Genomic DNA, 15506 nt, shown 5'->3' with positions numbered 1-15506 from the left:
TGTTTACCGAGACGAGCCAATCAGTAAATACGAAGTATTTGCCTACTGCGCAAAACGAATAAGACTGTCACTTTAATGGCTTTTGTTCTCATGCAATCCATCGTATACCTACTTTAATTTTTATTCTCTCTCTTTTTAAATCAATAAATTGAGACAAGAATATCAGATTTATTTACAATATCAAACTAATAGCAGCAAAAAGATCTTGAGAGTGTTCATAAACAAAGATGATGTATTATTAGAGAAAAATTATGTGGGAGTTATTTGTTTTTGTTTTGTTTTTTCTCCGTTCAGCCAATCCCATTTCCTCTGTTGCTATAGCAATAGTGGACACTGCCCCTATTTTAGACTTGTTTGCCGGTTGCTGTTGCCATGGGATTTGCATTCCTGTCCCCTAGTGGTGTTTGTCACCCACCTTACCTCTGTTTACACTCATCCCCTTCGCTCATCTCGTTTGCTGAGTTACTTCTTTGTGCAATTATCACTTTGCCAAAACCATTCGCCCCCCCCAATCTTTGCAGTAATTTGTATGTTGGCCACAATGACAGGACTCATTTAGCAAGTAGTTACTCTGGCATGTCTGTATTGATTACAGTTAAACAAATTGAGTTGTCTTTCATGAGTTGATTGCACACAGTCACATGATCTACTTCGGCGTGGCAGAAGGAAACATGCCTTTTGTATACAGATGGAGTTAAATTATTCACAAGCAGTCTTCTTGAATAACATCGTAGACGTGTTGAAAAACAAAACCTCGATGTCCATGTTAATCTACAGTCAAGTCCCAATTTATTTGAGATGAGCAATTTAAGCATTGTGTCCACTTTGTGGTACCTGCTACGAGATTTGTAGAAATCTGATGCAATTGAGATAAATGCGTTGGTAATGGAGACTAGCTTTAGATGAGTAGTAGGTTTGAGTCTCTCAGGAAATCGCTGACTGCCCTACTCGTCTGCATTAATTGGTCCACTGAGAGCTTTCTGCTTGCGCATCCTGAGAGAAAACTAAGGTGCCGTTTATGGCAGCACCAAAGCATGCTATAAAATACACTTGACACTTAATAGACTACGTACTGTATATTATATCATATTGTGATTTATTCCAAGATCCGAAAGCAACTATTTTTTTTTTGCTGATACATTTCAACATTCTGCTTAACCATGTAGTAACTGTGAATTAGGCCCAAGATAAGGTTGCGAGACACAAGTCTTATCGGTTGTGTGAGACGGCAGGAGAAGTCAGAAGAGTGGATGCTGCATGCCAAGCGCACGTATGGCAAGTTAGTGAGGGTTACACTATCGTTTCATCATCAGCCCTCTCACAATTTATTGTCCTCAACTTTTGCCACTCTTTGAACATACCATGAAAACAGAGCACCGTTGCAAAAGTGGCACAATGATAGATTTGTTTTTATTTTTCATTTGAGGTGTCAAATAATAATTTCAATGAATGTTAAGTGTTAAGATACGGTTGGAGACAGTCACAGTAATGGAATGGCGTTCTCGTATTCTCGTCTTGAGGATACAAATATTTTTTGCAATCTCATTATGTTAATGAATATTATAAGTTTACTAATTGTTTTTTTATTCATATACAATTTAAAATAAAATGACCTCAGTTTTTGAGTGACAATTGTTAGCGTGAAGCCCCTTTATCCTCACTTCAAATTGTCACATAATTACATATCCAACATTTAAAACTGCATGACAGTTTCTCGAGCAAGAAAGGGAGGGCGTTTTGCACCGTTCCCAATTTTAAACTTGCTGCACGCGACACACAAAAAAAGGTCCTATTGGGTCTTGCTGTGTCTCATGTAACACTCAATGAAACCCCAGAGATTTAACGTCTGTCACTTTTAAATTTTACACAGACAATATTCATTCATCACATACGCTTCATGCGCACGACACAACATGTAATAGTAGTAAGTCATGTCAGTAGTTCATATTATTCCCCCCTCCCTCAATTTTATTAGTTAAAATATTACGTTCACATTTACTGTATATTTAAGACAAAAATGAGCATCCCTTTTGTCCTCCATTACAATAGAAGGGAATGATTATATTATTAGTCTTACAAACATGCATGTCTACACAGCGGTGTTATAAAAATGTGGGGGATTTCTCATAATAGTTATTTTTTATTTTATTTTGATTTTGCTTTTAAACTCTGTTTTAGTTTTTAGAGAAACTCTGTTATTTATTTATTTTTTTCTGACGGCGGTGTTATGGATTATTTAGTCCAGGATCCGGATCCTAAAAAGCAGAGACAGTCAGGTGTTTAAATGGTTGACAACAGTTTTTTCAAAAAGGCAGGTGGGAAAAACTCAGAATACAGGCAGTAGAGGCAGAGAAGACTGGCTCGCTTGAGAATTTTCACCAGGAGAACTGCTGTGAAAAAAAAATCCATAACAATCAGGCTTCTCCCGCTCTGCAGCTCCTTAGACCGGTAATGTCAGGAATACGGGAAATTAACAACAATAAGTCATGGAGCACTATCAAACATTGACACACAATTCTATGGCAACATTCTGGGAGCAGGCCAGGCTTTTTCTGGAGAGGCTGATTATCTGATCAATCTTTGTGCTTGTCAGCTGTCAGACACCCCAAAGTCTGAATCATTTGTTTTTAAATATCTGCCAATACAGAGTCTCGATCCGATACCTCATCAATGCATTAAGAAGAAAAAAATAGCGCATCTAAATTGTCTTTTTTTTTTATTTGATAAAAGTATCCCAACGTGACAACTCCCAATGTATTAATATAATAAAATCAGGTAAGCAAATAAAATATTTGATTTATGAAATTTAGAAATGAAGAAACTAAACAAGAAGTTTTAAGAAATGCAATCTTTTTCAGCCAATAACAATAGCTAAAAATCACGTTCCGACCACGATTACATCGGGACAACTCCATTTATTGCTTTGTATTTTTTGGGTTTAATTTGGGGTGTTTAGCCAATGATAGATTTTATGTATTGATATTTAAATGTGTTTTTGCAGTTACCATAATGTGCATCACCTTTAATTTGTAAAGGGAATGTATTGAATGTACAAGGCCGAATGCAAGATGTCAAAATTAACATTGAATATAAATCACTAACTTACACTAAGAAATACATTTTACTTACTGTAGTTGCTTTACCCCCCAAAAATGGATGAACCAAATGTAGAGCATAATATCGGAAGATGTTTTTTTTTTTTTTATTCAGATGTTAGGAAGTTCTTCACTTTTATAATTGCCAGTAAGTGAAATTAAAAGTGATGGCATTGTGTGCAGCCTTCTTGTTCATAAAAATGTTTTGGTTGGCCTTATTAGGTCAGTGCTGCACGGTGTGTGAGTTGCCTACCCTCCGGATAGAATAACATTGTTGTTGCCATGAAATTCAAAAACAGGTCTCGTGTATTGTGATTTAATGATTTGTGTATCCCATTTTGAATTAATGACATTTATTTAACTTCGCCTTCAAACGGGAAGAGAGGGTAACGGTATTAGCTGCGTTTGGTGAAAGATGCTTTCATCTGGTGTGTGCGAGTGTGTGAGTGCGAGCTTGTGTGTGTGTGTATGTCTGTGTGGGCATGTCTGGGGCAAGGGAGGAAATATTTCTCTTTAATGACCCAAATGAGTCTAATCTCACGTTGTGATGTGGAGCTTTGTATGTTACAAATGTCTGAGCTGTAATACCATGAATGATGTTGGAGAGGAATTCTTTGACTGCTGGTGATGATGGTAGCTCGATTTCATCAGATGTTTTGAGGTGTTTTCAGTAAAATAGTTTTCACGTGAAACTTATCTGCAAAACTAATAATCATGCTCAGTTTTGACTGTCAAAAAATTGTGTTGAGAGGCAAGCCTTTACATCACACCAGGTTAATTTAAAGACCCTATAAAGTGAATTTGTTGATATTTGTCATACATGTTTGATGATAATTGCTTAAAACAAGTGCAAAGACTTCACTCACTTGAGATATAGCGTTAACTGCATTTCAGTTTTCCATAACTTTGGCGTTAAGTATTTGTCAGCTATCTCCCACCATAGACCTCGACCACCGTTGTTTGTATCAGCAGTTATCCAATGCAATTAAAAGTTACTTTGACACAATTGCTTACCACTACAGCGTAAAGCTAGCTAACTAACGATGCTTAAATTCATCTTCCTTGGATTCCACAATGTAGAGAAGCTTGGTGTAGTTATTTACATTTCGAAGTCTTATGTATTTTGTGTTATTGAGATTTCTGTTATATATTCAAACCAAAAGCAGGGTCAAGTGCCCACCACTGTAGTTGTGTGAAGGCTGAGGCCCTATTGAGGTTGTAATATGTGAGGCATACTGGTAATTACAAAAATATTTTGACCTTCTCATGTGGTCAATAAAACATTGGAAAAAGCGGTGTGATGATTTAATTCTACACCACTGCAAACACAATCATAAACACATGATAAACATAATAAAGCTCTTTTATTAGATTACTTATCAGATTACTTGTTAGATTACGTGGGTGTACCAAATGTTGAGGCCGGTGCGTGTATTTGTCCAGCTATAAGCCTGGGTGTCAGTCTTACTTATCAACCAGCTAATAAGCTCATACGTCCCTCTTAAAACGCTGTTTGTTATTCCACCGGCTGCAGCGTGAGGCTCAAAGATGTGTGAAAGCTTTCCCAAGGTCAAAGGAAAGCCAAGTGATGTGGAAATGGTCTGCGGAGGCCCAGATAAATGCAGGGTGTTCAGAAAGTCACTGTGGACTTACTTTGTAGATTTTTAACAACAGAATAGAGAATACGGGGGCGAGGGGTATCTGTATCATCCCGGTTTGGGGATCATTACCTCGTAGCAGATTTGTTAAATTAATAAATCAACAGCAACCATTTTCACTTAAAACTCTGAAAATTTAACACTCCATGGAATGTAATTAGTATCTGTGAGATGTATTTCTGTGATTGATGTATCCTCAGATATTGCACTGCTCTGAGTTCATTACACACGTAGGCCACATGATATACAACTGATTTTCACTCGAGAAAAGGCACACTGGGGAATAGTAGAATGCTCTAATTTTTTGCAATTTGCTGTAAGAAAGGAAAGAAAAGACATTTTGTATTTGATATTTCTTTTACATCATTGAAATTACTTGCGATTGAATCATGCGCGTCAGGTTAATTGAAGTTTCACTTGTTTTTAAGTATTATCAGTGAATTATTTGAGTAAGCTTTAATTAGATCCACAAGGTCAATAAATCGACAACGGCAGAAGTAACGGACCAGTTAGCTAATTAAATAACTTCATTGTTCTCATGCAAATATACAATTTGTAGTGATCTGAAGATTTATGTGCGTGTGTTTATTTTAATTGGAACACATGCACCTCGTTAGACTACATTCGTTTATTTGTAGGACTGTGACCATTAACATACTAATTAAGAAATACATTTCATCAGACAAAAAAACAAAGGTAAAGCACCATATATTTTTATTTCTTTACATATGTAGTTTTAAAATTACATTATAAGACTTTAAAACGTAATCTGGATTATTATTTTACATATTTGTGTAGAATACAGAAATGTCATAATTATAATATCATCTTCCTGAAGTCAAAGCTGCAGTAAAAAGGTTAAACAACAAATTAATTGGCAGCTCTTTGCAAATGAATAAGCAACATTTAAAAAAAGAAAATAGTACTTTACTTGGTGGTGTTTAAAATTGGTTAAAAGTAACACAAGCGGAAATAGAAATGTATAAAAAAAAAAAAAAGAAAATGTTAGAGTGACAACACTGCAATCAAAAAGATCAGCGTTCTTAAAGTAGTTTTGTAAAACGATAATGAAATTATCACAGATGTCTTGATAAGACAGAATGTAATGGATGGAGACAAGCACTCCCTCACGCCGGCTGATCCACCTCAAGAATTATTTTTGAACACTTCTGTCAGGACTTAAAGCCCTCAGCGGTCCACCAGGCCTTCGCATCATCCATGTCCTTGTGACATCCATTTCACCTTCCGTCTTTGCTCCTGCACACGTGCACACAGGCTCGCTTTCAGACTCCGCGCCCACTGTCATCCTTCCACAAGGTCCCTCAGCTCATGAATTGCGTGTAGCCTTCGGCGCCCGTTACTATGACATCCATCCAGATCCGCATGGCCTCCGGGGATGGCGCCACCATGTAGTAAAGGCGGTCGTGAGTCTTCACACAGAAGGTCAGAGACGGGTTGGGGCTCTGGAGGATTTAATGATGAGGGTGAGATTCTTTGTTTCTTGTCTTTTAAGAAAGCAACATGCACCTGTTGCATCGTTATCCTCTGAGACATGTCAGACAAGAACAATGACAAATATGAAAGCATTTTGGGCCCCATGTGAATTTTCTTTTCAATAATGGGTTTTCTGCTATAGCCTAAAAACACTGTCAGACCTATGTTTACAAACGCTTGTATTTTTTATTTTTTTTTCATGAAATAGTGCATGCGTCTTGTTGCTCAATTTGGAAACAGTCTAAAACGCTTAATGATATTGATATTTTCAGGGATTGATGTGGTCATGGTGAGAATCAAGCTTTTTTCCATCGTGAATGTCGATGGGGCAAAAATCTTAATGCTGTGATGATTGGTTTGTTATTTTCAGAGGTTGCAGTGGGCATGAGTAGAGATGTGCATGTAAATTTTGGGGAAGATTCATAGCAAGTTTTCTGACATTCAGCGACGTTAAACTTTTTTCTATACTGTCCACCACAAAAACACCACGCCGAAGGAAAAGCAACCAATTTGAGAAGGTGTGACTTACGCGGTGTCAACCAGGGGGGTTGCCTGATCCTATCCCAGCTGACTACGAGCGAAAGGCGCACTACACCCTGAACTGGTCGCCAGCCAGTCACAGGGCAGACATAGACACCGTGACCGAGTGGGAACCGATCCCACGCTGCCCGCACACAAATCAGGCGGATGTACCACTACATCATCAGCGACTTATGTACAAATATTATATCTATAAATATAATAAAATATGAAAGCGCCAGGAGGCATGTTTTAATTTTTAACGCAGTTAATATGTTTAATATAAAGCATTTATTGATCCTTGCATCGCCAAATGAGGTAAATTATGATGAACTCTTTTATTGGACCACATATAATTGTGCAGGTGTACCAAATGAAGCGACCGTATGATGCACAGATTAGTTTATTGATTTGGAGTGTTATTATTTAAAATTCAATACTCAGTTTGTTTGTTTGTTTGTTTTTAACATTCATGGTGGCCATTAGTAGTCCAGAATATATAGAGAAGTGATAGTTACCTTGGTGGCAATGCGTAAGTGATCATAATAAACCTCTTCAATAGCCTGGAAGTAAATGAGTCCTTTCAGCTTTGTCTCATGCTTGTCTGGGAGAGAAGAGAAATGAAACAACAAAAATAACTTATTAATTCTGAAGCTTAGTCTTTAACTGATCAACAAATCTTGAGCACTATCAATATCCCATAATTATATCCTAATGTGCTCTTGTACATTTTCCAATATGTAAAATACAAAAGTTGCCTATACAATATTGTGGGAGGTAAATACAGATACCTTTTGATAAAAAGACAGAATGAAAGAGAGGTAGACAAAAGATTTTTTTCAAAGGCATAATCAGAGCTGAGCCAGGGTAAAAGTTAATTAGAAGTACAAGACTATTTCAAGCTTTGCCTGAAGTCTTATAAACATCCCATTAATCTGACATGTTTTCTCCCGCAGTCAAACACACCCATGTCAAACCCAAAGATGCTCCAAGCATGAATATTCTGAGGCGGCCAGATATCTTTTTGTCAACAAAAATTGTTTTGATATTACATGAGTGTTCAAATAAGCAAGAAAAAAGAATGCATGAAGAGACAAACATACACTGAAAATGTAAGGCAACCTTTTGAAATTGTGCCCCCCCACCCCCACCCCTCCGTTTTGCCTTTCTCCCTGAGCCAAAGTTGCTTAGTAATGAGATAAATGTTTTTCAAACGCAAGTTTCATTTTATCAGTCACGAACAAGCCAGGAGATGGCCTTCACCCAGGCAAAACACTTCTCAGGAAACCATTGCATCCTATTTCATCACCATCATCATCATCAGCATCGTCTTCATCAGGAGTGAGCTGGGTGAAAGGGCTAGACAAGTGAGCTCACGCACACAGGAACATGGCCGCACGCGATTTCAATATACTCGCTAATTATTGGAGTGGTAGTAGTAACGCATCCAAACGTTCCAGCGAAGTGTTCTGATAACTCGCTGTTCTCATTTGAGATCCAGCCGCTCTTTTGATGGCGTCGATTTAGACTCACAAGTACGAGAAACGTCCATGTACTGCAGTTTTAATTAGCGTCTGCTTCCAGATGAACATTGAGAAACATAACAAGCTCCAGAACAACCCTCGGTGTTGCTGTTGGCTCAAGTGTATTCGGCACGCTTGGACCAAAAGTTTTCAACATAAAGTTTATAATGAAGAACGGAATCCAACCTGATCCCTTTAATCGGAGGCCTTTTCTCAATTAATCCGTGGGCCTAATGGATTTATTGGGGGTTTTTTAGAGGAAAAGAACTTTTCATCCTTTATTCTTTTCAGTTGGGATTTTTTTTTCCGAATGGCTTGGCTCAATAAATTGGAAAACACTTCTATACAATTTATAATCCAATATAAGATCATGATATAACAAGGTCCTTACCCACATAGTAGCAGAAATTCCTCTTGAGGCGGTCGAAAACGAACCAGCGTTTCTTCCACGATTTGATTTTGCCGCCCATCTTGACCAGATGGCCTTTGCACATCTTCTCCGTCAGGATGACGAAGGGGCACGTGTCGATGTTGTGGCCCGATGACTCCACGTGCGCGCGCAAGTCAAACTCCTCCTTTAGGTTGGGCAAGTAGCGCGTCATCGGACGGGCCTGCAAAGGAAAGAAAGCATTTGCTATTTGTTACGCAATGACCAGCAGACAGCAGAAGGAGGAGAAAAGTGAGGATTGATTCAAAGGGCTCATGACTGACAGACGGGGTCCTAGAAAATTTGTATTCGTTCACTGCACTGAAGTAGGATAATTTTATCACGTGGCTTTGAATCCCATAATTGGAAAGACATTGAATGACTGTTGCACTAACATGCACCTTTAAATTTATAAATTAGGTGAAGAAAGTAAAGTATGTTTAAAATGTGACACTATAGTATTTGAGTATTTTATTTTTCTTCGGAACTGTAGTTGTCTGCATGTTTTGTATGGACCAGATAGACTACTTCTCTTATTGGATTAGCATTAGCCACAATGCTAATGTTCAGATTTGTGTGCACACTATCCATCCATCCATTATCTGAGCCGCTTCTCCTCACAAGGGTCGTGGGGTGGTGGAGCCTGTCCCAGCTGTCTTCGGGCAGTAGGCGGTGTACACCCTGAACTGGTTGCCAGCCAATTGCAGGGCACACATAGACAAACAATCATCCGCCCTCACACTCATACCTAGGGGACAATTTGGAAATAGGAGCACCCGGAGAAAACCCACACAGGCACTGGGAGAACATGCAAACTCCACGCAGGAAGGCCATGGCGGGAATCGATCCCACGACCACAGCACAGTGAGGCCATCGATTCCTCTGTGAAGTTTGCAAATTGTTTCCGTACCTGTGTGGGTTTCCTCCGGGTACTCCGGTTTCGTCCCACATTCCAAAAACATGCATGGCAGGTTGATTGGACACTCTAAATTGCCCCTAGTTGTGTTTGTGAGCATGGATGGTTGTTTGTCTATGTGTGCCCTGCGATTGGATGGCAACCAGTTCAGGATGTACGCCTACTACTGCCTGAATATAGCAGGGATAGGCTCCAGCACCCCTCGCAATCCTTGTGAGGAGAAGCATCTCAGATAATGAATGGATGGCAAAACACAGATAACCTCGGTTGGTGTTTATATTTCTACATTCACTGGCTTGGCAGCAATTGAAGAAATCTGAAACAAATGTGTATGTATATAAATAGAAAAGTAAACTGGAATAGTTACAACCTTTGAAAAATAAAACAAACAATAAACATTAAAATATGGACTGCGCTAAAAAGTTGCCCCGTAGCTGTTGATGAGTCCAGTCGTAATCAAATTCTACTACAATTATACTACAGATAATCATCTGCAGGGTAAACTGCGAAGGGAAAAAAAGCTTTAAGTGCTAGAAAAAAACTGACTGCAATTTTGGAATCTGGAGGCCGATTTCGTATTATATATATTAGCAGAAAAAAATCGAACCCAACAGAATTAGTATTTTGTTCTCCGGTCTGACGTATTTTCCACTGTGAAATAAAAAGTCTATATATGGGAAAATGTTTTCGACATTTAAAAAAAAAGTCGATCAAAAAACAGAGACAAATCTTATCCATCCACACTACACCGCAATACACTTGTGTTTCTTATATTAAGTCCCGCTTGTGTCACTAAATAATTAGTATGACTAGGTAAATGAAGAACTACAACCCCAGTCATCAATATACTTAAATCACTATCACTATATCAGTGTCAATCAGAGCTTAGCATTTTTTTTTCTTCTATGTGAAAACGGAATTTTTTTTAACAGTTTTTGCAGTTGCTTTCATTAGATTGTACATGTTTATGTAATGGTGGCTGGTAAATGAAAAGTAAAAACAGATAAATTTGTCAAAGAGTAAAAGTCCTAATGTCATTTTATTTCGCAAAGTCATTCAAATTGAATCAGTTAGAATAATCTTGATTCTACAGCACCTTTTATTATTCATATTTGGGATGAGGGTTTTTGTTTGGAGAATATTTGTTTCCCCCGGTTTGTGCCAACATGGATCTTATATATTTCTTTCTTCATGTTTTCCCCTTCATGTTATTGTCATGCCTTGCTTGCTTCAACTGACCTGGGAAAAGTGTTTCTCCCTCATCTTCACCTCCTCCTCCACCAGTCTTCTCCTGTGGGCCGTCTCATCCAGAAGCCTTCTCTCGGCCTCCTCGCGCCTCTTCCGCTCCTCCTCCAGCAGATGCCGTCGAGTCTGCGCCTCCCTCTCCTGGGAACATCGAGGAGCAGATTGGGAGAAGAGAACGCAAAACATGGCGGGAGGGAAAAAGGGGGAAGAATATGTTAATGGTAGGCAAATATTGCAATACAAAGTGAATCTGAACCACATGAGAGTTGAAATCCCGATCGCAGGTTTTGTCAAATACATCCCTGAAGTCTGTGTATAAAAGAATATGCTTTGCTGATGTAAAATAATCCTTTTCAGCTTTTACCGACTTACAGGGGAATGCACATTGTGTCAACATGTAGAAACAATTCAAAGAGGCAAAATAAGACTTACAACAGAATTTCGCCACCTTGAGACAGTCTAACTCACTGGTGAGGAGTTCTACTTCAAAGATTTCAGAGTTATACTTGGCAGCACCGTGGACGAGTGTTAAGCATGTCTGACTGACAGTTCTGAGGTTCTGGGTATGAACATTCACTAGTGCAAGAATGGGCAACTTAAATGCTGGAGGGGGCCATCATTTGTAAATAGTGTTTTAGGGAGGGCCCAGATAGTTCCTAACTTAATGTATGACAAAAATTATATTTTAAGTATAGACAAAATCCATGCATTCATGCAAAAATAATATGTGCGCTTAATATATTTAATTTTGAGAATACATTTTTCAATGCATGTATAAAAGATCCGCTATGCTGACCCAACAACAAAGGTTTTGAAGCAAACCAAAAAAAACACCACCTACTGTAATTTTATTTTTCCAATACAGAGGAGTTTCTTGCATAAAAATTCCAATTGAAAATGGCACAAAACAGTTGAACAAGAAGCCAACAAACATTGAGTGTGAGATGTCATCCATTTTTTCCACAAAGATCAGCTCACTCAAAACTTTAATATTATTGAGGTAGAGTACTTTGTCCTGCATTTCGTTCAAAATTGGCAAACAAAAATTATTAGGCCGACTCACTTACTGTAGGGCAGTGAGCGTAACTACATATTCGCACTTCAGCACCAACAATTTCACATAGTCATGAATTTTTTTCTTTTTTTCCAGGATGGCCCCCCCACCACATTTGCCCCCATTTTTGAAGTTCATCAGAGTTTCTAGAAATTTGATGGATGAATAAAAAATTTTAATGAAACAAACTAATTAAAAACAGGGCTGGCAGGGTGGTCGACAGGTGGAGTTTGCATGTTCTCCCGTGCTTGCGTGGGTTTTCTCCGGGTACTCCGGTCTCCTCACACACTCCAAAGACAAGCATGGTAGGTTGATTGAACTCACTAAATTGTTCCTAGGTATGAGTGTGAGTGCGGATGGCTCTCTTTGTGTGCCCTGCGATTCGCTGCTTGAGGATAAGCAGCTTGGATGGATGAATTAAAAACAGAAATTGGGAAGAAAAATAAATCCGTTGAAAATTAATCAAGGGGACATTCAAAGTGTGGGCCGATTGCCGGCAGTTGCCCATCCCTGCACTGGAACAAGTACGAAGCTACCACATGCTATGCGATCACAGGGATATAACCATCTTTAATTGATAACATTTGAGAGCTTACTCTGTGCTCAATGAGCCGGACTTTCTCTTGCTGTGCTTCCTTCAACATCTTCTCCATCTCTTCTAACCTCTGAGCCTCCAACCCAGACGCACTAGGAAAAAAACGAGAAAAAAATGCATTGCGATGCAAGTACCAAAGCAAAACTGTCCTAACTAAAATAAATTGCACTCCGATTGGATGGGACAGACAGTCTCTCACCTTTCTGGTGTGCATGCTGAGTTGCTGGTAGAGATGCTGGTCTCCAGGCTGTCTGAGCTCTCTAGACTCAAGGTGTCATACGCCTGGTTGCCACTAGATGGAAACTGATGATGCAGAATGGAGTGATGTACTGTGGGAGATGGCTCTGTGTAAGAGGAAAATGGGCAGGAAGCTGTGATAGAAGTATAGTGCCCTCTACTGGTAGTGCCAAGTGATTGCCACGACTATTACGACACAAAACAGACTTCAATTTCTCCTGCTGTTGTCAAAATCGGCTGGCCGCAGTCCAAGAGAGACTAATGGACTCAAAGTACCTTTATTGAGTTTCCTGGAGTCCATGTCCAATGGGTTTGACACCTCTTTCAGCATTAAGTGTAATCCCTAAGTGACGAAGAGAAGTATCACAATGTGAACACCTGACATCCATGTGATTTCATTTGACGTGTGTGAACAGAACATCCTCACCTTGGAGGTTTTATCACGTGAAAGAGTGGAGAGAGGCGCAGTGGTAACGGAGCTTACAGAAGGACATGATGCCGTGTGACCAACTTCACCGTCTGATTTGGACTTCAGCAACTGAAAGAACAAAAGCTGCATTAGTTTAAGTGAGCGTGTGCGTGTGCGCACGTGTGTGTGTACGAGTAAGATTCTCCCAAAAAAAAGGACTTATTTTAATTATCCCGAGGCCAAGGTCAGAAAGTGGTAATTTGTTTTGTTTGTTTTACGAGAGCACATGCTCACATAATTTGCTGCCAATTATTTTGTGATCCCCTGCAAGTCCCTGTTTCAGAACCATTGCTATAAAGGGGACGTCTCCACAAAAATGTTCTTTACAAGAATACATTCTGGTCAATATTGTGCTTTCAGAATATGAGTTAAGCAGGAAAATCCACCCGTTTTTGCCATCTCGGGGGCAGCCATTTGCTGACTGAAAATAACATCAGTTTCCCAGGGCTCAGATAACTAACAATCATGGCTCAGCTTCAGAAAACAGGTGAGCCATGATTGGTCATTACCTCAGCCCTCAGCAACTGTGATGTCATTTTCAGTCAACAGAAGTGACAAATTGGCTGCCCCCCTGAGATGGCTAAAAACAGGTGGATTTTGCTGCTTAACTGATATTCCACAAATATGATATTACTCAGAATGTCATGTTTGGACGAGTGTCTTGTGTGCCTGCATAGAACATTTTTTGGAGGTTAACATCCGCTTTAAGCAATTGAAATGTTTAAAAACGAGTTAGCCATAATTTGCAATAACAACATATGTATTCTCTCTAAATGTAATGATTTATTGGACACTCCCTGACAATCACATAAATAATTTTTTCAGGATTAAAACAAATAACAATGTTAAGCGACACTTTAAATTTATTTCTTCCTTTCTTCTTATACTGATCTCTTCTTATACTGATATCAAAACAATCTAGTCAAGGTGATGTTGGGATCATTTAGGCATTGTTGTTGCCTCACTCTGCATAGTTGCTCTGTGGTCATGTTCATATTCATTGCGCTTGCTTTAGCTGCATATTCTAACATGAGCACTGGTTACAGTACAGGAAGCAGTCAAGTGCAAGTCATGAGTTTACCTGCCCATGCCTGCGAGCAGAAAAACATTTGGCGGGCAGTGGTGGAGGGCATGATCGAGGCTCCCCTGCAGCCATGATGTCCTGGTACCAGCGCTCGAGGTTAATAGGAGGCATTGCATTCCTGCTCAGCTCAGGCTGCCTCTGTGATAAAGTGATGAATAGCAGACCGGCCAAAATAGAAAGAGGCAGTGAAGCAGCAGGTGTGCCAACATCAACAAGGGTCAGTCATTTAGGCTAAAATGGTAGGAGTGCAAAAGCAACATGGCTGGAGGAAGCGACAAACCTTTGCAGAGAGAAAGGAGGAAGGGCCACTAGAGTGGCATGTGAAGCTGGAGTCAGAGGAGGTGAGATGGAATAATGCAATAGATGAAGAAGAGGAAGGATCATGTCTCTGGAACCCAATAATGTGGTTTAACTGGCCCACCGTGATGTAGTCCTTGACACGGATGCACGAGGAGAGAGCAAAAGGAAAGAGCAAAAAGTTGGAAAAGAAGGAGGCTCCCATTACAAGGCCTAATCAAGTTGGAGAGAACATGTCTGTTTGGCAGCGATCAGGCAGGCTTTCTACCTCACATGGCACATCGTCAGCTACAGCAAGGGGAAGGCAGTCAAGGGCAGCAGGGGAAGAAGAGGGAGGGTGCACACAAGCGTTTCCATACATCTTATAGACATCAGACATCCTGAGGTACTCCTGCATCGACAGCCAAAGATAAGCACAGATAAACCCAGCGAGACACGACATTAGGCACAAGGTACATCATCTGATGAGATCCAATACGAGAGCTGCATCAAACATATTTTAATGTACACCAAAAGAGTGTAGACCAAAGAAAAGTATTTTGAGATTTTTTTACTTTTGCTTGCACTGACTTGAGCTAGTAGGTGGCAGTGAACGGAACTCACTTCACAATAAGCAGCATTATGGCAAATAGTGAACAATTTTTCAATAAAGAGGCTTCATGCTTGTTATTGCCACGCCTAGTTGAAGTTTACTGTCAAAACTTGCTGGCACGCTGGAGCCTATCCCAGCTGCTTCTGTTGTGGAGCTATAACCTTTTAAGCAACAGATTGAACACATGTGTTGCAGCAACACATGAAGACAGACATAAAATAGTCTGATAATAGTCTGATCGAAGAATGGCGTACTGATGAGCTGAGAGGAGTTGAGACGTCTCAAAAAAAATGATATCCAT

At 39.6% G+C, this 15506-nt stretch overlaps 1 protein-coding gene across 8 annotated transcripts in view; it reads right to left on the bottom strand.

The window, feature by feature from the left end:
• Nucleotides 1–5452: 5452 nt before the first annotated feature.
• The window catches only part of LOC148319789 (pleckstrin homology-like domain family B member 1), a 28859-nt gene continuing 18805 nt past the window's right edge, over nucleotides 5453–15506 (bottom strand). For 4 of the 8 annotated variants that reach the window (XM_088279885.1, XM_088279887.1, XM_088279889.1 and 1 more), the window contains 11 exons: nucleotides 14882–15004; nucleotides 14597–14749; nucleotides 14314–14454; nucleotides 13191–13301; nucleotides 13040–13106; nucleotides 12726–12870; nucleotides 12528–12618; nucleotides 10872–11018; nucleotides 8681–8900; nucleotides 7285–7370; nucleotides 5453–6216 (listed from right to left, as the gene is read on the bottom strand). In XM_088279885.1, coding sequence (XP_088136011.1) covers nucleotides 6076–6216; nucleotides 7285–7370; nucleotides 8681–8900; nucleotides 10872–11018; nucleotides 12528–12618; nucleotides 12726–12870; nucleotides 13040–13106; nucleotides 13191–13301; nucleotides 14314–14454; nucleotides 14597–14749; nucleotides 14882–15004 — 1425 coding nt within the window. In that variant the 3' untranslated portion in view covers nucleotides 5453–6075. The remainder of the gene's footprint in view (nucleotides 6217–7284; nucleotides 7371–8680; nucleotides 8901–10871; nucleotides 11019–12527; nucleotides 12619–12725; nucleotides 12871–13039; nucleotides 13107–13190; nucleotides 13302–14313; nucleotides 14455–14596; nucleotides 14750–14881; nucleotides 15005–15506) is intronic. The other 4 variants (XM_088279891.1, XM_088279892.1, XM_088279890.1 and 1 more) reach the window with 3 other exon arrangements.

The sequence above is a fragment of the Idiotropiscis lumnitzeri genome, chromosome 17 (assembly GCF_059441095.1).
Source record: "Idiotropiscis lumnitzeri isolate Australia: NSW breed Sydney's pygmy pipehorse chromosome 17, RoL_Ilum_1.0, whole genome shotgun sequence".
Taxonomy (NCBI): domain Eukaryota; kingdom Metazoa; phylum Chordata; class Actinopteri; order Syngnathiformes; family Syngnathidae; genus Idiotropiscis; species Idiotropiscis lumnitzeri.
This window is presented reverse-complemented; position numbering and strand designations above follow the sequence as displayed.